The sequence below is a fragment of the Mytilus edulis genome, chromosome 1, assembly GCF_963676685.1.
Source record: "Mytilus edulis chromosome 1, xbMytEdul2.2, whole genome shotgun sequence".
Taxonomy (NCBI): domain Eukaryota; kingdom Metazoa; phylum Mollusca; class Bivalvia; order Mytilida; family Mytilidae; genus Mytilus; species Mytilus edulis.
Genome location: NC_092344.1, coordinates 104,470,242 through 104,497,767, shown reverse-complemented (window position 1 = coordinate 104,497,767; position 27,526 = coordinate 104,470,242). Strand labels below are relative to the sequence as shown.

The following is a 27,526-nucleotide window of genomic DNA, read 5'->3' as shown; positions in this document are numbered from 1 at the left end:
TAAGAAAGTAAGCAAATAGTTTACTATAGCGTCACGATCAAATATACATCATCCTTTTAAAAATAAAAATATATGCTATAATGTATAATATTTGAAAGATAAACTTTTCATACGATATTAAAAATTCTAAAAACTCTTCAAGTTCATTTATACAATCAGTAAACATTAAAAATTGGCTAATAAAACTTGGGCATCATCACAGTTCATAATAAAATCAGACATATATGCTACATATCTATACATCTTTTTTTTTTAACTTGCTGATCAACAATTTACAACTAGCATCTATAACAAACACGATGGTTTCAGTTTCCATATTGTCCAACCCACATTTTTGAGTAGTTATATACCATTTAATCGAGCCTAACACGATTACCCATATCTGTATGTAAGATATAATATAGTTTTTTCGTACTTTTTTTAAATACAAAATAGCAATTTCACTTACACCGGTATACGTTTTGCTTAAAGCATCTCTCCATTAAGGTCATACTAGTAAGAAGGGGAAAACAATAATTGATACATAAACAATGATTGGACATACTATCAGGTTCAAATAACCAATGCATTTTTTTTATTTATTCAACATATTATATACATTAAGCCAATGTTGAAATTGCATAAATTATTCACAACTTGATAAAAGAATCATATCATGGTTCTTTCAAGACATCATTATAATATAATATAATTTACAATAGTGTACAAATTGAGCTTAATTTACTCCTCTGTTCCCTTTGTTCTTTGTTATGCCCACAGTAACATAATGATCCATCTAGACAACATTGACGTGTATTGGAAGAGTCTGGTTTTTCAGCTTTTTCCACAGTATTTATAATTGTATTTGCTGCGGCCATGACGTCATTTGAATTTACAAACATGATAGCTTCTGCCATTTCTGAGGCAACTGATGCCTTGAATAATAATAAAACAAAAATCATTATTCAGAACATTAAAATTAAAACAAATTATGTGAAATTAATGCAAAAATGAATAAAAGGAAATCAGTGACATGAATTTATCAATGTCAACAACCCAACGACACTCACATCGAAAGATGCAACACACAGTCTTCAAAGAATGATAGATATTTCTACATTATATCACCCCTAAATAATACCGTGTCTTAACATTTTGTTAGGGAATTATATGAGGAACCTCATAGATATACCATCAAAATTTCACAAAAATATTAGTTCAATGATATGGGAATATCAGTCAATTCAAGGCGCTGTTATAGTTCTCTAGTTCTTATCCAGTTTTAAATGTTTTAAATGACCTCCTGAGAAAAATAATAAAATCACTTAGAACACATCTGATTCCGCAGATGCACACATACATATATTATGTCACGTCTGTTTATGTGCGAGTTTATTTATTTGGGACATAAACGAGTTTTGTCTCAGAAGGTTAAGCACACCAGAAAGGATGGTATGGTGGCCGGTTAAGGCCATTTCGCGTTTTGCGTTTTCGCCTTTCATATTCTATAGGGCGAAATCGCGAAAACGCGAAATGGCCTTAACCCGCCACCATACTATGCGAAATCGCGAAGTCGAAAACGCGAAATCGCGAAAAGGCGTTTTCGATTCGCGATTTCGCGTTTTCACGTTTTTGCCTTATGGAATATGAAAGACGAAAACGCGAAAACGCGTAATGGCCTTAATCGGCCACCATAGGATAGGGAAAAAAACCTATAAAAACGTCCGCAATGAGGGTTTCAAACTTATATATACGTAGATCTCTTTTTTTTTGGACACCTGCACCAATTCTATATAAAGAGAACAAACCAAAAGTCCCTTTATGCGTGAGTGTTTTATTTGGGAATAATTACATTAGATGTATGTTACATTATAATACGTTATTCTGATTGGCTAACTGCACATCACGTGTTATACCTTAAGCAATTGCATTTCACAATAAAACTTATCATTCATGATAACACAAGGTCCCATAATAAAGTGCACAGGTGAATTAAATAAAAAAAAATTGATAAAATTAGTGATTTCATGATCCTAGCAAAAAAATATAATTATAAGTATTGAATGCTTCTTTTTGTAACTTCATAGGGTTGTAAAAGCGTTGACCGTGCGCACATTTTTAGAATGAAGCGCCGCGCTTCATACAAAATGTACTTCGGTCAACGCTTTTACACCCCAATGAAGTTACAAAAAGAAGCATTCAATTCTTAAAACAAACATATGTTGTCGGAGAAGGTTAAGCAAACAGAAAGGATGGAAAAAAGGTAAAAGTTTGGTAAAAAATGTGTTTCATAGCTTCAGGATGTACACCTCTGAGGAGCCAAAAATTTCTAGAATTAAACTTTTTTTCTTAACCTGATTTTTGGGTTTATAAGACTGTAACAAAATAATTGATGAAAAAATCAGATGGGTGGTGCACTTCTATTTTTGCTACGGCCCTTTGAGAATGCCCAATTGTGATGATTTTCCCATTTTTCATCGATTTTTACCTATTTTTGGGCTATGATCGTGAAAAAAAAATCACAGTTCCACAATTAAACTTTTTTTCATACTTTCGTTAAAGATGAAGTGGACCAATCTGCATAAATTCTACTTAAAAAAACTATAGTTAGGTGTTAATATAAGAAAGTTTTATCATAATTATTTTGACGCTTTTTTGTGTAAAATTTACCAAATAATTGCTGTCAATTTTGTATTTTTGTGATTTTTCTCAGTTTTAAGAACAAAATGCATATTATTTCACCTTTTTTGTTATCAAATGATTAAAAAAATACATATCTAAGAAATTTGAAAAGACCAAAATGATATGGGATATACATAATTCTTGTAAAATCATTTTTTGTATCCCTCACCCATTTTCTCAAAATTTTGGCTAAAAATACTGACTTGATTGTTCGTAAAATTTGAAAACTGGATTACTCAAAAACCATTCATTGTAAATACACAATTTTTTCACATAGTTATGTTTGATTATAATATTTTAAAATTTCATTGACATTTTCCACTTGTATCACATGTTTTGGAAATAATTCAAGAACGAGATTTCAATGAGACTGAACGAGACTGAAAAGTCAGAAGAATACACAACGGTACCATTTCTATACAAAACAAAGATATACCTGGTACGTTGTCCATTTTCCCCGTCTACCACTTTCCTCCCCTATATAAGCAGCTACAGCTGAAGCTAAGATGGTCGCAACAAATGATCCAACTGCCTTCTGAATATCCATTTCAACATGTGCTTTACAACGTTCTATGTTATTATCACATGTTGGCCCAGTGGAAGTGTATGCTAAATCCTCTGTTTTCGTCAATTTTTGTTTAATTGTAGGTTTATCTATTCTCAATTGTAGCTTAGCATCATTTGCACTACATTTGACTGTTTTAATATTCGGTTGTGTATGTATACTTTCTGTACTCGAGCTGGTAGGTTTATCAGTGGTCTTTACATTCCAAGTAATATCTTTACGCTTAAACTATATTAAAAGAAAAACGGTAAAACATAAATGTATTCTCAATCAAAGTATGCCATCTAAAAAAAATATATATTTGAAACTTACATACTGTATATATAATACGTAGTTGACATTAAAAGAAATACTAATTTCATAAAATAATAGAAAACCTGGGATATGGGATATCCATCCATGACACAAAATCAATGCATGCACAGCAACAACAGAAAAATTACACACAAAAAGCAAAATGACGAGAAATCATCATCTAGCATTATAACAGGTAGTCTAAGATCATCTATTTAGAGACGAATATTCTAAAAGTTATGTAAATCATGCTCATCTGATAAAAGAATAACAATGTTGATTAAAATATGGAAATTCATCGAGTAACTGATTAGTCATTTATCACTTAAAATGATAAAATCTAGTGAGGTATCGTTCATGATATTTATTTGCAGATAAAATACCTTATTTTTCTTTACAGTTGTTTTTGGTTTTATCATTTCTAATTCTAAAGCCGGCTGTGTTTCTTTTCTATCTATTTCCAAAGATCTCCCTGTTTTACTTTTTAAATAGTGTGCCCATTGTTGAATTACATCTTTTTCATCTGTAACTTCAAAATCTAAAATAATTTTGTATATCATTTTAAACATCAATTATATCATCAGTGTCTGTTAATTTCCTTTCTGCATAAACAATGGATTTACTGATATTAAGCCCCAGACCCACTAGACTACGATCGCACCACGCTCACCGCGATCTAAAATAAATTCAGATCGTGGTGAGGTCGTGGTATGTGCGGCATGAAAATGTAAATTGTCGTTGCTTTCACGATGCTACTACGTCCTCATTACGCTTCTACAACGATCCCGATACGATTATACCACGTTCTCGCCGCGCTTATTCTGCGACCTCACTATGCTTATCAAGATCTTTTCACGTTCATCACGTTCTCACTACGACCATACCAAGAGTTATCCAATTGCAACACGATCTTACCACGCTTCTACTGCGATTATAGCACGTTCTTACCACGATTATACTACGTTCATACCGCGATCTTACTACCGTTCTCATCAATAACGTCAACATCTTGTTCCATATCGACACAGTTCCATTCCTTCTATTTCTGATTAATACGTAGATTTCTCGGAAACAAGACAGTCATGCCACCAAATTCTACTAGAACACGTGGGCGTGGTGGTAGGTATTGATGTAGAGACAGGGAGCTCTGATAGTAACAATCCTGATCAAGCAGAGATGTCGGACCGACCAATCCAACCTAAATTACAACCTATTACTGGTCTATAAAGCTCAAATGACGATATTTTGGTGAACGATAGAAGAGATGACACAGATGTTTCAATAGAAATAGGAAGATGTGGTATGAGTGCCAATGAAACAACTCTCCATCCAAGTAACAATTTACAAAAGTAAACCATTATAGGCCAAGGTAAGGCCTTCAACACGGAGTCTTGGCTCACACCGAACAGCAAGCTATAAAGGGCCCCAAGATTACTAGTGCAAAACCATGTAAACGGGAAAACCAACGGTCTAATCTATATAAAAACGAGAAGCACGGTAGAGCCGTTAGAGAAAATAAACAAGAAGTCCTAATCACATGCAGACACACAAAACCTGGAGAGATTTCATATATTTTATGTGAAAATGACAATGAGAATGATGGTCGTAGTATGAACGTAGTCAGGTCGTAAGAAGAGCGTGATGAAGACGACAAGGGCGTGCTAGAATCGTACTATGGTCATGAACAGCGTGGTATAGTCGTAGTGGAAGCGTAGTTGGGTCGCGGTGAGAATGTACTGGTCGTAGTGAGGTCGTAGTAACGTCGCTATAAGATCGTAGCGCAGTCTCTCCAAATAGAATCACGCTCTCGCTACGATGGTACAGCGACCTTTGCGATCTTACTACGATCTTAGTGCGCTCTCACTACGCTTCTACTACGACCTGATTTCGCCATGCCCGCACCACGATTTTTTGAAAGCTCAAAGTTGGCCACGCTCATCACGATTTAAGACCTCACCATGACCGTGATACGACCTTACTGCAATCTACACGATCGTACTACGATCATCAAAATTTGCAATTTTTTCCCAGATCGTAGTGCGATCGTGGCCTAGTGGGACTGCGGTTTTAAGATGCGTAATTTTAAGTCTTAAATATTTGTCATTTTATACTGGTAGAGAAATTTTAGGGTCGTAAAGCAACTTCTCATTTATCAGTAGTAACATATTCTCTGCCCCATATGATAATTACGTACATGTTTACACAATACGACTTCCTTGGCAGGAATTAGCTTCTTACACAAAAACTGCTAAAACCATGTTAATATGATTAAGAACGACAGAAACCAACTCAAATTGACAGACAGATACAAACATGCCTATATCTCAACCTGCCAGCTATAGGTTCACGCCTACTTTAGATGCAAAAAAAAAAAGTCGTCCAACTTTTGTGTTTACCAATTGTGTCAAACCAAAAATACATAAATATAAAGCGGAGATTTTTTAAAATGTAAGACAAATATGTAAAAAAAAAATATCAACTACGTACTCATGTTATCTTTGCCGAAACTATTTTATCTACAAATGTTAAAACTTCTGTTAAATAAACGAAAGCTTAAATGATTTGGCTTTTACGGTAGTAATATATTTTGTTTTATTGAGAAACAAAAAACTTATCTATCGTTGATATTTATACAGTAGTCGATAACACATTTTAAAAGGAAGAAAAATACTGATTATTCAAACAGCTTTCCATACATTTATCAGTTGATATTGACTGAACTTTGAATTGTTCGCCCATCTTAAATTTGGTAGGTGTTTATATACTTTTTACTTCAGCATGTACAGCATTAGTTTATACTAGTTTTTCTCAGAAACTTTTGATTTTTTTTAATTAATAGTTTTGTTTTTCAAATTGATTTCTCTGATATTATTTTTTATGTCATACATCAATGTTCAATAACAAGTTGAATTTAAAAGAAAGATATTTTGTTTATTATGTTTTATTTCATCGATTGTTTGTGATAATTAGAACTATTTTTAGAAAGGTATACCATATAGTTATGAAAGGTACCAAGCTTATAATTCAATACGCCAGACGCGCGTTTCGTCCACATAAGACTCATCAGTGACGATCAGATCAAAATAGTTAGAAAGCTAATCAAGTACAAAGTTGAAGAGCATTGATGACCTAAAATTCCAAAAAGTTGTGCAAAATACGGCTAAAATTATCTATGCCTGGGATAAAAAAATCCTTAATACTTCGAATAATTCTTACTTTTGCAAACAATAAATTTATAAAAATGACCACATAATTGATATTTATAGTGTTGACTACTTGGCTGGTGATATCCTCGGGACAAAATGTCCGCCAGCAGTGGCATCGACCTAGTGGTGTAAATAGTTATCAACGGTACTAGTCTTATGATTTAATAAGCCAGGCACGCGTTTTCTCCACACAAGACTTATCAGTGACGCTCAGATCAAAATATTTAGAAAGCCAAACACGTACAAAGTTGAAGAGCATTAATGAACCAGAATTTAAAAAAAGTTTTGCCAAATGCGGCTAAAGTTATCTATGTCTGGGATAAGAAACTCTTTAATATTTCGAATAGTTCATACTTTTGCAAACCTCAAATTTATAAAAATGATTATATATTGATATTCATGTCAACACCGAAGTGCTCATTACTGGGCTAGGGATACCCTCGGGGAAGAAACGTCCACCAGCAGTGGCATAGTCCCAGTGGTGTAAATAGTTATCAAAGGTACAAGGCGTATGGTTTATAATTGATATTCATGTCAACACCGAAGTGCTGACTACTCTTTTTATCACACATACATTGTATTTGGGTTTTGTATGAATACTCGATACCAAATCTTACAATTTTGAACAACTTGTTGCTTGAAGAAAGTCCTGGGCTCATTAGTTTTATTTTATTTTTGAAAAGCATGATTTCAGCTACATTTTGGCAAATTGTAAATAACTCTATGGATTGAAATTTAGACCATGATAATCTATCTGAAGTTGTTCTCTGTTGATGTAAAATATTAAGTATGATTCGTAACAATACAGAAACAGGACCGTAATAATTGGTGTCCATTAAGTCCCCACTGATATTCCGATTACTGGAATATACGGAATCTCCATAACGAACAAAAATTTAAGTGTTGTTATCATATCAGAACAGGTCGGAGCAGATCAAAACGACATATTTTTTTCTTCTTTTTGGGGGGTCAAAAATATGACATAAAAGAGATAGATTACATATATAAACATTCTGACTTTTTTTCACCAGACTAGCAGTCAGCACTTCTGTGTTGACTTGAGTTACCAAATTAATAAATTATCTGTGAACAAAAATTTGAATTGCCGAAATACTAAGGTTTTTCTACCTGAGGAATAGATACCAAGATTGAAAATTTATATTAACGCCAGACGCGCGTTTCGTCTACAAAAGACTCATCAGTGACGCTCGAATAAAAAAATGTAAAAAGGCCAAATAAAGTACGAAGTTGAAGAGCATTGAGGACCAAAAATTCCTAAATGTTTTGCCAAATAAAGCTAAGGTAATCTATTCCTGAGGTAGAAAAGTCTTAGTATTTCAAAAATTCAAAATTTTGTTAATAGACAATTTAGTAGTGAAAGAATGGATAAAAAAAACAAAACAAATTTATATTCATTTGGGTATTTTGTGCAGCTTTGGAAGCCAGTACATAGTTGGACTGTGGAAAATTAATTTCTTTTATTATAGACATTTTCTTAACGTCGTTTAGCGGTAATTACGTAACAGTATATTTGATATCGCTACTTAGCGACGATATTGTGATCATATGTAGTTTAAATATGGGCCTGCTTCGGTTCTTCTTATAAATTTACAGCTACAAGTTTATGTTTGTTAGCAATGTCATTTTCCTTATACTGAGTCATACATGATTACATTCAGTGACTTTCTTTCTTCAGAATGCTGAAATGGCTACAGCTGGTTTTTGTGATCAATGCTCAGAATGGAACAAGTCATTATCAGCAACAAAGTATTGCTTCGACTGTGAAGAAAGACTCTGTGCAGACTGTGCTGAAACACATGACCTTTTTAAATCATTAACATCTCATAATGTAATTGATTTGTCATCTGTCGATTCCAATAACCTAACATTTGCGATGAAACACTGCAACTTCCATTCAGATACGGTTTTGGATTGTTACTGCATAGATCATCAAATCGTTTGCTGTAAAAACTGCATTCGTCATAACCACAGAAAATGTCAAAACGTTCTTCCATTAGAACATGCGTCGAAGGATGTAAAAAGTTCTGCATTGTTCTTCGACATTGTGCAGAACATGAAGCATATGATAAAAACATTAACGGATTTAATCGATAACCGAGAGTCGAACTTACAACGTCTTGCAAAAAGTAAATCAATTATAAGAAAACAGATCCGTAAAGTCAAATCTCGACTATTGAAACAAATCGATAATCTAGAAATCGATCTTCAGGCTAAACTGTCAAATCTCAAACGGAATCACGCCATCGAAATCAACAAACAAAAAGAAGACATACTACACGTTTTGGACAGCTTAAAAGCAACTGGTAATGAAATTAATTTCCTAAAAGATCATGGATCAACAACTCAGCTATTTATAGCCTTGCATCAACAAGAACCTATTATCCATAGCACCGATGAAAAAGTTCTGCAAATGGTCTCTAATTCAAAAGAAATTGATATAACATTTGATGAAAAGAAAGAAATAAAGATTGAATCTTTCGAACCACTGTCAGACACTTTTAACCCTTGTCAAGTTCAATACACGTCACGGAAATTCCAACAGGCTCAGAGCATGGCAGAACCAACACAGATCATGGTAGAACAAACGAAACGTATAACTGAGTTTCAAATAGATACTGAATTAAAACTGAAATTTAGGGTCAATTATAACATAACAGATTTATCAATCACAGACGATGATAAGCTGCTCTTGGCGAATTGTTCTCCCTCCGTTTCAAAACTATATGTCTACAGAGACTGTACGAATTATGAAACAGAGATAAATTTTTATTGTAATCTTTTTGGTGTTGCGGTTATACCTGGTATGGACAGAGCTGTTGTTACACTTCCTTCCAAGATGTCCATACAATTTATAAACACTAAGCAGATGACAAAGAGCAACATAGTTAACGTTAAATTTGAATGTTGTGGAATCACTGCTGGACGTGACAAAATTTACGTTGGGGGTACATATGGTACTATCAAAACATTAGACACCAATGGAACAATTCTTAAATCAATTAAAAACGGAAGTGGCATTATTTACTTTATTTTACATGATGATATTCGTGAACAGTTTATTATTAGATGTCATAACAAACTTCTTTGCGTCAACTTTGATGGAACACAAGTATACAGTGCGGATGCGTCAGGAGTAGCAGGAGTAACACGGGATAGACGTAATAACTTTTATTTCGGTAATTACCATACCAACACCATACAAAGATTGTCACCAGATTGGATAGATTGCGCAACACTGCTAAACGAAGCAGATGGCATTAACCATCCATATGGAATGTGCTTTAACAACGACTTTTCCGAACTGTTTGTTGTTAATAACTTCTTGAAGTCCGTATTTGTATACACATTCAAGTAATGACATTTCAGTAGCGCACTCGTGATTCCATTTATTTCTTGTTTGTAATGTTTGACGATAACAGACACATTTTTTAGTATTTTTCATTTTCAAGCTATTTATCATGATATACCATTTAGAAAAAAAATTAAAGAAAAAAAATACAGATTTATTTGGTATAAAACAAAAAGTTATCTTAATTAGTTTGTGACAATATTTTATACTTTTTTTCCTTTATTTTTATCAGATCTAAAATCTAAAACTTGTAAATGAATAGATTAATGATAAATCAGAGTGGCTACGAAAAAAAATCGTTGTCTTAATTCCAGTCTTTTTTTAAATGACATTGTTTATCGAAACCCATAAATTGAAAGTTTTCTATGAACTACACGTCAGGGATACTCATGATTTGGCCACATTAATGTGTCATGGGAAATAATGTTGCACCCCATGTTCTAAGTGTTAAATTTTTAAGTCATTCTTTCGGAACTGTACGCCATGATGACCATGCGATGGTTGATTGTAATGGAATATCTTTGCAAAGATGACAGCGGATATGTTCCACTTGTCGGAACCACAATCTAGTCTTCAAAATTATTTTTTTTACCTAGAAATCGGATATTATATATGCTGCGTCTGGCGCAAATACAAAATATTAATCCTGGTATCTGTGATGAGTTTATTTTATTGATACAATTTTGACGTCAAATTTTAATAATCATCATGATGAGTTGATAATTAGAATTAGTTCAGTAGCAAACATTACAAGATCCTCAGGGTAAAAACTTGGTAATATGAAATGAATATGAACCCTGCTATGTGAAATGTCTGAAATGCACAGCCATTGTTTTTAAACTTTAAGTTGACATGGTATACGTCTACAGCAAGACATGTTCATACACGGAAACATTATTCTGACTCCGAGTAGAAAAGTTCGTTTCAATTTCTCATAATTGTTTCGTGATAAGTGGAGAAACTACATATACCACCTTTCGGGACTGTGGTTTGAGTCCGCCAGAGATCGCACCAACAAACCCCAGCACTTGAAGCACAATATCACACGAGAAAAAAGACTTTCAAATATATATCAATCAAATCAGTTTGTTTTTGTTTTTGTTGTTGTTTTTATTTATATTATGTCACAAGTATCCTTTTGTACTTTTTAGAAAAGCAAATTATATATTACGAATTAACAACTACATAATAAAATAACTTGGTTTAACATTTAAAAACGATCAACCGTATTGCGCGTAAAGATCTTAATACCACGGAAATATGTCGCTAGTGCGGTGATATATCAAAACATCGTATTAGTAACCCATTCGTGATAAGACCGTAAACTTATGTTGTCTTTATTCCATTTGCATGGCACTTTTGGTACAGAACTCACTCCAGGTAATCAAGTGAAAAATAGTGTGGATCGTTTACTCAGATATCTAAACGACATACGATTGAGCAGATACCATGTTTCTACTGGGAAATGGGAGGGTTCACAATTGGAAAAGTAAGAATTGTCGTTGATTCTAGTTTGAAGTCGTTCATCTGTGTCAATATCGAGGAAAAGTTCAAAATGTAAAGCACTCATTTTTCTTTATGTTAGTATCCTCCATCTAAATTTCACTGGAGGCGAAAGCAATCGTTTGAATGTTAGTTAATGAGTCACAAAACATGATCAATATATCTGGACGTGAAATTAAAACTTTGCAAGATACTTTTCGTTTTCTTTGAGAAGGTTCTGTATGAATTCTGCAATTTATACACAAACAAGAAAACCAGTACTGGTGTACGATTAATCTTTGATGAAAAGAAAAATATGAAACCTGAACCTTTTGGACCACAATCAAAAACTGTTAATCATAAAGAATTATAATGTACACCAAAAACTAAACTTATGGGCAACTTATGAAATCTTTTGTGGCATTGGAATTGAACCATCTACTGATTTATGAGTCCCCTAACTCTGAAAATGTGTTGTCGAAAACAAATTCAGCATTCATTGTGGAAATCAGTGCGATTCTTCACAAAACATTTTTTTTTACCTCAAACATGGACTTTCTGTCACATTTAAAAATAAAACCAAAAGACACGGTTAACGGAGACGGTATAGTCAATCTTACAATTAAGCATGGTCAATACGTAAAGCATAAAAAAATCGAAGGTTTCGATAGTACTTCAAAAGTGTAAAGATTTGGTTGAAGTAGACGTTTAGAATTTAAAGAATCCGGATCTGATTGAGGACATTGTTTGAAAATACCTCTTCACAATATTTCTACGGGCCATCTTTTACTGAAAAAGAACATTAGAAAGATGTTAGTCGAACATTTTGACGACACGGCTGTATGTCGTTCTTTATACCGAGTTTTGTGTGGTGTTGGTATCCAATATAAACATTAGCATGATTAGAGGTTATCATTGTCCTTTTGTCCATTAATACTGACGGAGAGAAGGGTTGATTTGAGATTCTGAAAAATTAATAACATTATCTCACTTCTCCAAACGCATGAGTGCACATGTTTGCGGAGAAATGCAGGAAGATCAATATTGTGAGCAGACTATTTCTCAACACTTGGTATTTTTTGCGATAGATTAAATGTTTTGATTAAAGATGAACATTATTATTTTTTTACCTTGAAATGGAAACAGTATTTTTACTTTTGTTTCTAATTCTTCTTCCATATCATCTTTCTTTTTGTATCTATTTGTCAACAAAGAAGTCAAAGAACTGGCACCAATAACATTGCATGATCGAAATTGTTCTCCATCAGCAGACAGGTATACCTTCAAATAGAAAAATAAAATGGAAAAAAAGGGGAAAGAATGTTTAAGTGCAATTGCAGAAAATGTTAATCGCCTCTCGGTTATTGACTAGATATTTCTGTAACAAACTTTCCTGACTCTCAATTTGAAAATCTAAATATGCATAAAGCAAGCACACTAGTCTTATGTAATATGCAACCTGCATCAAACATGACATGACTGAAAAGGACAATGAGATGAAAGCGAATAGCTAATAGGTTTTATTTGAATACATCCCATTACTTCTATAACAGTTCAGCGTTATGTCATGCACAGTAAAGTTCTTTTCAGACAATACATTAAACCATCTAAAACCTAGATCATATTCTGACCAAAGCAAAACAATGAGCTAAAGTAATGTTCATGTTTTTGTATGTCTATTAGTAGTTATTTGTGGACTCTAACTGGTGTGGTATCGATATATCTACTTTCTTCGTGACTTGGATTTTTATTCACAAAGTATTGTTAATTGTTGTTTATATATATTTAAAAGCATTATTCCATTTTCACAAGACATTACTCTGTTTGATGTCAGTATAATTAATGATTTGGTCATAATGCTTTCTGCACTTATTGTTTTTTCTTTCGATAATTGCAGGACTACTTTCTGGATATACCATTTCACTGATATTTAAACATCTTTTCAAAAATAAATATATTTTAGCACATCATTTATACAAATGATGATATCAGTCGAGTATCTCCTTGGTGAAGTATGTTGCTTATCTTCATTATTAATCGTCGGATACCAATTTTTGTTTATATTCCTGACTAAAGGTAAACCACGAGTTGTAATGGTCAACAAAGTACAAAATTTACATAGTTTTGTATGAATATTTGGGCAAAACTACGAAATAAAACTTCAACAAAATACTTTTTTTTTCTCTCAATCCATTGGAAAGCACGAAGATTAACGAATCCACAGCATGAGAAAAAAATATATAAAAAAAAAATCCTCTGGTCAAGTGTATGAAGTGCAGCCGTTTATAACATAAGATGTAGTTTTACATTAAACATTACTCACTTTATTTGTGAAAATGAGAAGAAAAAAAATCGAATGATTTAAGTACTTATGAGACAACGTTTTCCATTCTTACCTTTACTAGTAATAATTGAAACCTAACTTGGTAAATAATGAAACGCGTCTAGTGGTATATATAATTGATATCATAATGAATATTTCAAATAATTTCATATTCGCTGCATTTTGAAATAATCATTTAGTAGAATACCGCAAATACTTAGCTGTCCAAAATAACTGATGACAGAACGAAAGCTTATATGTTGGCGAATTTGTACTATGCATCCATCAAACTTGCTATTACGTGTATATATCTTGTTACCTGATAATTTAGTTCTTGCCAGATTGAAACGTGATTTAAAAAACAATCCAGTGCTAAACCAACAGTCATCCAAAGTGTTTGACATGCTTCTTCAAAACTAGAATATAAATCAATATCTGTTCGAACAAAATACTCCAAGGACTCATTCTGTGTTGTTATATAGATATAAACCTGAAAATGAATTAAAACAAGAGTATCAAAGAAAACCTACTGAACACATGACAACCATGAATAGACGTGAAGGTGCGATTTAATTAGGTTAACAAGCCGAGAGAGAACAGTTTGACTCACACCATTATCCAAGTTTAGGGAGATGGGTGTTGCAACAGCAAACATGTTTAACCCCCATCATTTCTGTATGTGCCTATCCCAAGTCATGAGCCTGTAATTCATTTAGGGTTGTTTGTTGCTGTATATCATTTGTGTTTTCGTTTCTGTTTTTGTACATAGATCAAGCCGTTAGTTTTTAGTTTTGAATTGTTTTGCTTTTATCATTCCGGGACCTTTGATAGCTTGCTATATGATATGGGATGATGGCCGTACAGTGACTTATAGTTGCTACTTTTACATCTATTGGTTTTTCGTGGAGAGTTGCCTGTCTAGCAGTTATAGCACATCTTCTTTTTTTTTTAATATGTTTGCAAAAGTATTTGAACTTGTTTTAACTGAAATCACATCTGTGTCTATGAATAAAGAGCAAGATCCTCGCTATTATCATGATTAAAATTACCTCAATATATTACAAACAGTTTCAGAAGATTTCAATTAAAAAATTATAAAGTTCCTCTACATTCAAATTCACACATGTTTCATAGCAGATTAGGTAAAATTCGAGAGCATGACGGTCGTTTTGCTGTTGTTTTTTGTTGTTGTCTTATTCAGGAGTGAATGTGGTTGTATTAAGGATACCGATGCATCAAGAAACAGCTTGTGGTCATTTAATGTAATCTCGTAACAGAATTTATTATGTAGAAAACTTACATCATTTATTCGCAGTAGGATTCCAGTCTTCCATCCATAATAGTAATTATTTACATATTTATAAACAAAATATACAGCACCAATGTATCTTTCTAAACACCCCGGTGGTAAACCTTGAGGAAATAATACTTTCAACTTGAGTTGTATATCAGATGTCTGAAGGTCTTCATACCAGTTTAAAGACTGTAAAATAAATATTATATGATAACTAATGTATCTGTTAGAAGGCTTGAGATGAGTACAGATCATATAATCGTCATTTTAATCATAAATAGCGAGTAATAGTATGTCAGCAAGGGGTCAATCTCATTCTTTACTTCATCCAGCTCTCCTTATTATATTAAAGTGCATTTCTTTTAGAAGATAAATGAAAATTAAAAAAATCCCACCTGCGCTTTCTTAATGAAATTAAAATATGGACAATTTTATGTTTAGGGCGTCTTGAAATCTTTTGACAGCTTCCGAAGTGCTAATTGGCAACCTTTTTCAGCTGGACCAAATCACTACTTTCCTTTAAAATTCTGAACCCAAATTTTTTTACAGTGTAATTTCACCCCCCTTCTTGCAATTTGAGGCATTAAACATGGAAAAATAAATTTAGAAGAGGTATAAAAATTAATGGCAAGTAACCTACTGTCAACACTAGGGACTATCAGAAGGGTTGAACTATAATTTACTGTTATAACGCTTGATGCAAGCGATAATCCTATTTCAATGAGATCATAATAGTAAACGGAAACCCTGGAAAATATAATCATTTGAGATATACTCCATATACAGGCGCTGCTAAAACGTGACTGCACAGAAATGGCGAGTTCATAATTATAAATTGTTAGAATCTCGTGTGTTGGGATGCTTAGTTCTCCATCAACCCATAATTGATAAATAATAGCGATAGTAGTTAACCAGAATCGAAATCAACAAAGGAGGGACAAATCAAGACAACAAACAGAAACATAGGGAATCGTAGAAACACCAAAAAGGGTGAGATATTGTACGTCGACAGAGTAAACCGATATTATAACATGACAGTTTCCATAAAATATGATATGGCTACTGGGCGGAAAGTACATTCGGAATATTGTTTTTTTCTTAAATCCATTAATTATTTAAACATTTAATACGATCTACTATAAGTTACCGGTTTTAAGTCGCTCATTTTTCCCATCAACAAAAGAGACATTTGGTCAACTGCTGACAATTGAGGATAATCCTTTAAACTGATTACATCACTAAACATTGACATCTTTTTATAGGGCATCAGAAGGCCAAATCTCTCCATCTCAGTAGATACCAGGAGAATTTGTTCTTTGTTAGACAATAGGTCCTGTAGGTTAAAAATGAAAATAAAGACAAGTTATCAGGCTATTTTGCATTTGAAAAATTATTTACACTAGTGATTAAATTGGTATATGTTCACTTTCTGGAAAGAATAGAAGGGTAACGGTAATGTTACAAATAAGGGAATGATAAAAAAAAAAGAGTAAACACATGGCTGCCTATTACAAGTCCATATACGGATGTATGCGTAAAATTCTGCAAATTTGGTACAGTTATTTAAATTATCCAGATTGATATGCTGAGTTACGTACACTTGTTTCGTACTAAAAATTAAAATCACAAAAATACTCCGATAAAAATTCGAACAAGGACAGTCCCTAATCAAATGGCAAAATCAAAAACTCAAACACATCAAACGAATGGATAACAACTGTCATATTTCTGACTTGGTACAGGCATTTTCCTATGTGGAAATGGTGGATTTAGATAGCACAATACAAAGATTTTTCATGCTCAATCAGACAACTTCAAACTGATGTTATTCCTCTCATCCTTCTTAAAATTTTATAAATGAGGTACCAAAAGAAAAAAGAAGGATTAATCTATCAAATTGATGATTATACCATTACATAATTATAACTTTTGGTACCTCATATATAAAATTTAAAGAAGGATGAAATGAATTACAACCGTTTAAAGTTTTCTGATTAGGAGTGAAAAAATCTTTGTAATGGCTACCTTAAACTTGGTTTTAAAGCTGCTAAATCTCTCACTTGTATGACAATCGCATCAAATTCCATTACTGATACATTTTTAGAGTTTTACTTCCGCTTTCTTTGAATTATTCTGTATCTTTTCATTATTGAATAGAATAGGAATCCTAGAGGATGACAAACACTTCTTGCATCAGAATAGAATCATATTCAAAACAGTGTAGCTGTGGCCATTGATTGACGACCTTAAATTATCCCATTGACTGGGGCAGATTATGTGAACGTTTGTCTGTAACGACCGCTGCTCACTATGTACTTGTTAAAGACACTTAAACTGTGGGGTCACAACAGGTTCTCAACACCTAAATGAAGAAATTAGAAAAACTAATCAGGAATAACACGATGTTTTGATTTATATCAATAATATAAATCAAAATATAGAGTTATTCCTAATTAACTTTTCGAATATTTTAATATCAAAGGAGTTAAGAACCTTTGATGACCCCACAGTTTAAATTCTATAATAAGTAAGTAGTGAGCAGTTGTCGTTACAGACACACGTTCACCTAATCTGTCCCAGTCAATGGGATAATTTAAGGTCTTCAATCAATGGCCACAGCTACACTGTTTTGAATATGATTCTAAGTCACACGCAATACTAAAATTATTATAGAAAAACACTGAAAAACTACCTGCCATAGTAGTGGTAGAAGACATTGTCTAAGTAAACCATTGATTGGAATATCTTCTAAAACTTTTACCAGAGACTCCCTGTCTGGTTTGTCTTGATGCCAGAATCTGTTTGGTGCAATATGAAATGTCTTGTTACAGCTGTCAATGTGAATAGCATAGACAAGTTTTAGAAACAGCTGTGGATTCACACAGATAAATTCACCGTCGTTATTGGGGTAGCATCCATGTTTGAGTATTAATCCCTAAAATAATATTTTAGTATCATTTAAAACTCTTAACAGATTCGAATGTTAATAAAGCATTTATTATTATTTCTAATTGTGTCATGTTTGTACAATTATGATTCTAAAACTTAATCAAAGTACTGAAGTACTGAACATCGGATGACCGCAGGTTCTTGTGGATGGTCAAAAGCACATGTCACAGAAACAGATCACATCTCTATACCTGAAACTTGGGTTAATTTACAGAGATATTTTTTTCTGATACAAGTTCGTGCTTGGATGATGAATAAATGACAGGAAATTCAACCTCACCGTAATAACTATTATTTTGTAGTGCAAGAAATCAGTATACCTTGGACTATTATACTTGTATAATAATAGTCGTAGATAATACACTGGTTTGTTGTTATATATAGTATTAATATTACGATTGCATGTATGTACCGATTATCAGGTTGTCTGCATGTTGATATCGTAAAATATCAGCTGCGAGACATAATATTAAGCTTTTTGTCGAGTAAGCGCAGCGAACGAGATCAAAAAGCCTTCATATTATGTCGAGCAGCTGATATTTTACAATATCAATATGCCGATAACCTGATAATCGATTTATCGGGCTGCATTTGCGTCTTTTGGAAGTATTGTCTTAGTTTCACCAGCAACCGGAAGTTGACTTGATAAGTTCGGGTCAAACTTATCAACGTCGGTTCAAACATTATGACGTCGTTGATATGTCCGGGTCAAAGTTATTAAGGCCAGGTCAACGTATTTGACGTCACAAAGCCGTGATATGGAATTTTATTAAGAGCTGAGCAGATTGATATAGACATTTGGACGACCGATACATATCATTTTCATCTATTTGTATATATGATAATTCTATTCTACTATTATTATAGTGCAGTGCAAGTGCATGGTGGACACTCTTCTGTAAAAAAATCAAAGCCTTAAAGGCTGTAAAAGCAATTGCTGCCATGTTAATGTTTTGGGACACTTTTATTTTTCATCTACATATATAAGAATTAAACCTGACAGGACATGGTTGTCTAGTGAAAAGCAAGAAGGTTTTGACTTTATATCAATAAAAGACTTAAGCAGGAAATCATTTTTAATATGTTTTATATTTCACAAGGAGACAACAAGTTTATCCCCTGGTAGTGTTTGTAACTGGGCAATAATTACTTTTATTTATTTAATTTTAAAAATATTTTCATAGTGTTACTTTGACATCATTTCTTAAAACTAAGTCCCACACATAATTGTTCATTTGATATGTGTCATCCTCATGCGATACGAGAAGTTTTCATGTCGCTAAATAGTCTTCTTGTCGTTTAATTTATTCTTCTTGTCCGTTCTTGACGCTTCTTGTCGCTAAAAGTTCTTCTTGTCGTTATTAGTGAGACCGCTATTTTTAGATTACAGGTGGTCATTTACACTACACGTATAACCTGTGTAGTGATTTTTATTTTCCGATAAATTTATGAATGAACGATAATTTTATGAATGAACAAGAGCACCTGCCTCTTTCTGAAACACCAATTAAACATATAAAATCGTATTTATTAAGATATAATTCAGTCAAATTTTCACCACTAAATCAACAACTGAAATGATTCCATATTTTGTTGAAACATCGTACAACCGGAGAACAGAAATCGCAGGTATGAAAATGCACTTTTTTCACTGGTGTTGAAAACCCAAAACTAATTTGACTAGAATTTATGAATGACGGAAATTTAAGCGATAACAATACATCGGAGTGACCTCAAGGTCATCCTCTGTAAAAACAAAATGCCATGATTATGCAGTAATAAAGTGAGCTAGACGTTGCTTTGTCTACAAAATGTCCATCGATAGAGGTGGCATCAAATAAATTGCAGGCGATAGTAATTACGAACCTGGAGAGTAATAAAAACCTTAAAGAAAAAAAAAGTTGCAAATATTTGGGTCATCAAAGCATGAGGAGAAAAACCATTGTCATTCTGAAATTTTTAACATTCCATGAAAGGATAATTTACAAAAAGGTGACCGTCACACAAGCGCCGAATATTTTGGATAGATATACCAAAATTCCTTCTATTTGAATGACTTCACATATATTTTAATAACATTACAAAACTATTGAACTTTTGGATCATAATATACCTTTGCGGTTAAGTTGTTCAATATATTTCCAATATCAGCTGGTGTCACAATACTGTTATATTCAAGTGTAGAACTAAACACAACATCCTTTCTTTGTTTCAATACAGTATTCTTTAGTCTTGTCAAATCGCCTTTTTCTGTGATCATGTTGCCTTTTTCTTCTCTTAAAAGTGTTGTTAATATTGTCAGAAAACCCTGTAAAAGATTGAATTTAGTCTCAAGAAATAAATTTTTGTAGTGAGTCTAAATGTAAATGGAACACGGTCTGACGTTATAAGCACTTGCATTGAAATAACTGTTTCTTGTTTTTATTTTTGACAATTTCAAGAAAATACAATGTATCATAATAATTATTTTGATATTTTTTAACATTCTTAGACTCTCAAACTTTCTGTCTGAACCGTATCTTATTTTAGGAACACTTGCAGTGAGAGTAAGATTTGTTGGAGTTACCTACCTTTTCTTTGGCCGTATGTAGTTTGTGGTAAGTTCTAGAAAGTCTGTTAACTCTGAAATCAAGTATGACACACAGTAATATTTGTATTGAGTACTTGTTCCTTCACTTTGAAATAAAACTGAATGGTGTGCTTTATCGAAAGGATTAAGGTATAGAACAACTCACCGAGTAACAAACATGATACTGCTTTGGTATTTGTCTAACATGGCAACCAGTACAATTTTTCGCAATTATTTAGCGCAGTTCGTGTTGCTTTGTATTGCGCAGCTGTTAGCTTCATAACTTTCATTATGGTGTCACTCTGTATTTAATATTTATCCAAATTTTATTTAAGATTATGATAAGGCAACAGCAGCTTAAGCCCTAGTCACACTGTCACGTTTTACTACGTTTAAAATTGCTACGTTTTGAAGAAAAATGTCCCGTTATTTTGAAAGAGAGGTTTTACTAGGTTTGAATTACGTTCTTACCACGTTTTGTTACGTATTAGTACGTGTAGACCAACGTTTCCACCACGCATTGATACGTTTCGATACGTAGAAAGCACGTTTTGTTACGTTCCAATTACTAGGTTTCAATTTCGTTTCAATTTTCGCTACCTTTTTTTTTGGAATTTTCAAAACATACGGGGCAGGTCCCGTTTTAACCACGTTTTGTTACGTATTAGTACGTGTAGACCAACGTTTCCACCACGCATTGATACGTTTCGATACGCTTCGTTACGTATATTCCCGTTTTGCTACATACGCTTTCAAAACGTAGTAAATCGTAGCTCTTGAAACGTGACAGTGTGACTGGTTCTTTACCGATATACAAATCTCATACATTGTGATGATTTAAATCAAGGTCAAATGATTCTGGAGGGAATTGCACAAACTTTAAAATGAGCTAGACCGGGCGCGTTAACAAAATAAGCGTTTCCTGCAACGCATTTATCACCTGTCATGTAAATCCTCGTTCAGTCAAAATGTCGCGATTGTGAATAGGACATTTCAAACATTTGTTAACAATGATTTTTATTTTCGGCGATTGATTTGACAAAACTTTTGCTCGATTAGAAATAATATGCAGTTTATTTATAAAACTCAACTAACTGTATATAGTACTTACTGGGATTGGCTTTGCTTGTATGTGTTAAGACTTTCATCAAGAACTTCAAAGGTTTGTACTGTTTGTTGAATGACATCCGACGTGGAATTTTGCGATACATTCGTGATAATAACATGTTGAATGCCCTGTTTTAACAAGCACACTTTTTAAATACGTTTTAACAATAGAAAAAAGTTATTTGTAAAAGAAACTTTATGAAAGGCAAACAATAAACAGAAAAACTAAAAAAAATTACAAGGTTTCAATGGCTATAGAAGATACATGCACTGGAAAACATGTGTTCGAGCAACACTTGAGCTTCTCAGGGTAATATAACTGTTGAATAAAGCAATTTCAAAACAGGTCACTCAAACATTCTTTTCAACTTGCTATAAGAAACAATTTTTAACTTGTTTAAGGCTTGGGTTATTAAGACCTTGAACGATAGTATAGAGCAGTTTGTTTGTCTTTTGTTGATATGTATATTTTGTTTTGAGGTTTTATTGTATTGTTCAATTACAGTCTCAATGCCGTATACTCCCACCTTCTTCCGTCAATATTTATAGATTATCGTTGATCATCTCAACGAGATTGATTTTCTCACTTGAGCCGGGACGGCGAAAGCGATAAAGGCAATCGAGTTGAGATGACCAATGATAATCTGTTTATCGCTATTTTATCTATGACGACGTTGTCAATTTCATGTCAATTTCGTTAGCAACGCCACGTGCCTGCTTAGTTTCTAGCGATAATTTTTAATCTCAAGCGAGTAGCATGATATGAAAAATTATCACAAAAAAATATCAAAGGAAAAATGCACAAAATAGCGATAATATCAATTCTCAACATTTTGTTATCACTCTATGTGTTAATGTGAATGTGCTCACATCTCAAAACATACCTTGAAAGTAAAATTTCTCCATAGTTTGGCAATCTTTTCCGTTGCTGTAATGTCTTCATTACTAACTATGATGATAACAATGGCATACTGGTTTATAAATAGTTGAGATATTCCTTGGCTGAGCTGTAAAACATTTATCATTGAGAAAAAAAACCAGAAAATATTTCTTTTTCAAAGATTTAGAATGTGATAATACGCGCGATGTTTATAAAGAAAGTGTTTCATCAATTAATTAATCAATTTCCAACACAGCTGTTAGGTTTCATTTATTTATGTTCGCTTGTATTGCATCTAGTTACAAACAAAAATAAAATAAAAATAGAAAGTACTCCTGAGCATATGTTGTGCAAGAATTCGAACATATTCGTACTCATTAATTGCAGATAATTTTCTGTTACAGACTTCATCCATGGCTATGATAATTAAAGACAATGCTTTGACATTAATGTCAGCCTCCAATTTTATAGATATTTTAAGCGATCTCCCAGATATTGGATAACATACCACAGGCTATCTTTTAATACAGATTAAAATTACAAATAACAAAACGCAATCTGCTTTATATCGTATCCCAACATATACCATATAGCTTTTAACTAGCTATCAGTTACTGCGAGTACTCTCATATCTTTACTTTGTGTCTTTTTTGTTGAGTAGATATATTAAGATCCTGTCACACCCGGTCTGTGTTTTTGTTATTATGTTAACTTGTTCTGCATTGTATGTTCTTGTATCGATCCTATGAGTAAACCTTTTTTCAACTGATGTTTATCGTTTCTTCTTATGTTATACTGTTACATCATTGTCACATGTAAGGGGTGGAATTGGCGCAGTCAGACATTAACCCCGCCCTATTCTTTATTTGCCTGTTCCAAGTCAGAGGCCAGTAGTTGTCGTTGTCGTTGGTTCATATGAAAAGGAGATGTGGTATGATTATCAATGGGACAACTCTCCACAAGAGACCAAATGAAACAGAATTTACAAATATAGGTCACCGTACGGCCTTCAACAAAGCACATTCCGCATAGTCAGCTATAAAAGGCCCCGGTATAATTAAAAGAATTAAAACGAGGAAACTAACGGCCTAATTAATGTACAAAAATGAACGAAAAACAAATATGTAGAACATCAACAAACGACAACCACTGAGTTACAGGCTCCTGGCTTGGGTCAGGCACTTACAAACAGAATGTGGAGGAATAAAACATGTTAGCGGGATCCAACCCCCACGACCCCACCCCCTCCTTTAACCTGGGACAGTGGTGTAACATTACAACATAAGAATTAACTATATATATATATATATATATATATATATCTGTTAAAAAAGGCTTAACTCATCAGATGAATAGAAATAGAAATACATCTAACAAAAACACATTACGGACGTGGCCGGGTACTTGTACATCCTAACAGCAAAAAGGCAAAAAGACACTAAGTAGTGATATGGGAGTACTAGCTTGCAGTTACTGACAGTTCGTTTAAGGTAACTAACAACTACACAAAATCATGCATCTAAGACTAAATTATGTCTATTAAATGTCAAATAAAGGATCGATGTTCGATACTATACAGTTGAACGGGCATGCTACAGTGATTCTTTCCGAAATGACGACATACATATTTTCTCATTCGTAAGCCGAAGTTGACTCGTATGTGGTAAAGCAATAGATGCAAAAACGGTAAGCTTGATATGCTTTTATTTTCGCGTTACCTACCACCATTTTCTTCTTTTATGAAAATGTATTCCAACACGAGCTTCAGTTTTGAGAGTCGTCTTTTTCCTTTTATGTGAATTTAACAATAAGGCTAAAATTTAGATAGTTAAAACGATCCTGGTTGAATTTACAATTAGTTGATATAGCAGAGAGCTCCTTCTCTTCATTTACATGAATCTTCAAAACAACATAAATAGTCTAAAAGAGCTTGATCACAAATAATATTCTTGTGGGATTAAAGATTTTCTAAAGGTGTTAAAAACGGTTTGAAAATGTATTTTTATTTTTTATAACGTTTAAGACATTATGAAAAAATGTTCCCATTAAGTTTCAGGCTAATATAATGAAAGTTCAAATACAAGTCATATATGCAAGTGTCCAAAAACATACCTCTTTGTCCGAAAAATTCCAAATTTTACAACTTGCTTTTTGGCTTACTGAAATCAATAATATCACAATATGTAAGTATGTTATATAGTCATATATTCATTATATTAGCTAAAATGAATATTTCAATGAGTTACCGATTTATATACACTGGTTTTTCTCTTTTTGCTAGTTTTTTTTTATCGCCCCTTTTTCCACTTATATGATTTTCATTTGGATGTCCAATTCTCACTTTTTCATACATTGTTTAAAAGACAAATATCAGCATTTTTTTATACAGATAACATTTCATATGTACACGATTGGGACAATCGTCTAATTATTTCTTTGGTCAAAATTCCAAGTAATTAAGAGCTCCAGCTGTTGAAAAGTATATAGTCGTTGATTTGGCTCGTTCATTGACTATTTTATCTTTTCAGATAGAAAGATATGCTTCGTAACGATATATGTTGCTATCTCATTGAATCACTCCCTCCTCCATCTTCGTTGCTCTTGTCTTCTTATCCTTATCTTATATTAACGAACTGTAACACTACCGCAGCGAAGCTGTTAAAAACTGATCTGATTATTTAGGTTTGAATAGGGCAAGTAGTTATTACTGAAAGATAAAATATGTATTGCATGTCTAAAGAACTAGTTTAAAGATTAAAGAGAGAATGTTTACCTTTGAATATAATAAGGTTTGTAATGAAAAGAGGAAATTGGAATACTAGTACTACTTTAAAATGACATATTTCTCCAAATTTTACATAAAGTAACATGATAAAGGAATTGTAGTATATAATATCCTTACAAGGTAATGTATGAATTTCGACCTCCTCATCAACAAACACAGCTGTATCATTTATGTCCTTGGAGTTAGAGGATGTACTTATATGACCTTTATCGTACTCGCTTAAGGTCACTCGGATTAAATCTTGTCTTTCAGAAAACGTTCCACCAAACACGAAAACATTGAACCTGAATCACAAAAAGAAAGCATGGCGAATCAAATTGTATTGCATATCGCAAAGATCTTTGGGACAGTAAATCCAACAGGTGACGACATTAATTTTAATCAACATTAGTAAAAATGTGTGTCTTGAGTGCATATTTTTCAAAGCAATGTAATATTTGGCTTCATATAGACACAACGAGTGTCACTTAAGAAGGATCTGATTAACCTGATTGGCCACCGTTTTTATTGCTGAAGTTCATGCCGCTCAATTGTCAGTTTTATTTGTGGTGGTTTTTTTTTTATTCGAACTGTTGTTTGCTTTTTCGTCGTTTGTTGGCATGGCATGGTGTTGTCTATTTGTCTTCGATGTTTGTTTTTTTTTGTTGTCTCTAATTTAGGACTAAGAGTAAATACTTTTTTTATGGAGTCAGAATCATTTATCCGGATAGGACATGTATTCAAGTAGATATTTATCATATGCACTTGCAAGGTTAAAAAGTCCGACCCGGGATATCAGTCAATTACAAATCAATTTGTGTGTACATATATTAACATTTATGTTATTTAACATGTTTGTCACTGAACGTTGAATCCCGATGCTTCTAAAACACAAATCATACAGATGAAGGAAGATATTAATACTTTGCAATACTATTTACCCTAGACAGTACATGTTTGTTCCCTTGAATTAAGTTTTGGCACAGTCTCTGTTTTCTCATAATACATCTTTTATTATATTAAGAAAATTAAGAAAACAAGATAATGACGCAATATACCAATAACACATGCTTTCAACACGAAATAGTAGTCGATTATGTCAACATTTCGATAAAAAGGGGGAAAAAATGTAAACTTGCATTATGAAATTTTCTGAAAAGTTTTAAAATATTAGCCCTGTAAAATTATCGTATAAGACATATTTAAACATGTTAATAATTCATTTTAATTTGTAACGGACGAATGGTATTTAATTGTTATTAAGTGTTTTTTCTTAAATTTGAACGCCAAATAACGATTTTAAACAGTACTAGTGTTCATTGTAATAGAGAATTTTGTTTACTAGTATTTTAGGTAAATATCGTTTTTATTAAATTAAACTGCGAGTTATCTATTGGAGTACATTTTTAAAAATATCGTCGATAAAGTTTTTCTCATCTCAAAATGATTTTTTGTGTTAACTTTTATATGTTATAGATGATATTACTTCTCCCTAATTTTTCCTTAAACTGATCACTAAAACTGTGCCTTACATTATAGGGTGTAAACAAATATTAAAAAGGGAGTGGTGGGGGGTATCGGAATATACTAAGATATCTACTAGTCACCTTTACATTAAGACTGGGGGTATCGGAAAGAAAAAAATATAGAATAAATATATAAAAAAAAAAATACAAAATTGTAAACAATATGATTATAACACAGTTTTCTAGAATTAACAAAGCAATTCAAAGCATTGTTCTTTTTTGATTACATCATCTTCGACCATTTGGTAGTCATAATTATCATACAAACAAAAAACTTACCTGTCCACGACATCAACGCTGGATTCCATTTTGTTTTAATAATTTACGTGAAGAACATGTGTAAACAATCGAGATGCTGAAGATATTGTTTATCTTTGAAAACACCTGTCAGTTCTCAAATGAAATGAACAAGATTCTGTAAACGGACAGCTATGTAAATACTTCATATCTTTATTTAATTTAGAATTCCAGATATCTTATGTGTTTTCCTAAACATGAACCGTTGCCAGCATTGTAAATCTCTGCCAACAATATTT

General features: G+C 32.8%; 2 protein-coding genes across 2 annotated transcripts; one reads left to right on the top strand and one right to left on the bottom strand.

Annotated features, from left to right (window-relative positions):
• Positions 1-27,526, bottom strand: LOC139498872 (uncharacterized). Its single transcript, XM_071287462.1, has 15 exons — positions 27,270-27,526; positions 25,603-25,769; positions 24,813-24,859; positions 22,705-22,827; positions 21,825-21,949; positions 20,715-20,766; positions 20,258-20,452; positions 17,888-18,130; positions 16,343-16,528; positions 15,202-15,384; positions 14,221-14,391; positions 12,709-12,859; positions 3,904-4,058; positions 3,098-3,448; positions 1-914 (listed from the first exon to the last, which is right to left on the bottom strand). The coding sequence occupies exons 1-15, from the start codon at positions 27,296-27,298 to the stop codon at positions 693-695; spliced, it is 2,400 nt and encodes a 799-aa protein (XP_071143563.1). The 5' UTR covers positions 27,299-27,526; the 3' UTR covers positions 1-692.
• Positions 6,248-10,409, top strand: LOC139498864 (uncharacterized). Its single transcript, XM_071287451.1, has 2 exons — positions 6,248-6,269; positions 8,423-10,409. The coding sequence occupies exon 2, from the start codon at positions 8,432-8,434 to the stop codon at positions 10,100-10,102; it is 1,671 nt and encodes a 556-aa protein (XP_071143552.1). The 5' UTR covers positions 6,248-6,269; positions 8,423-8,431; the 3' UTR covers positions 10,103-10,409.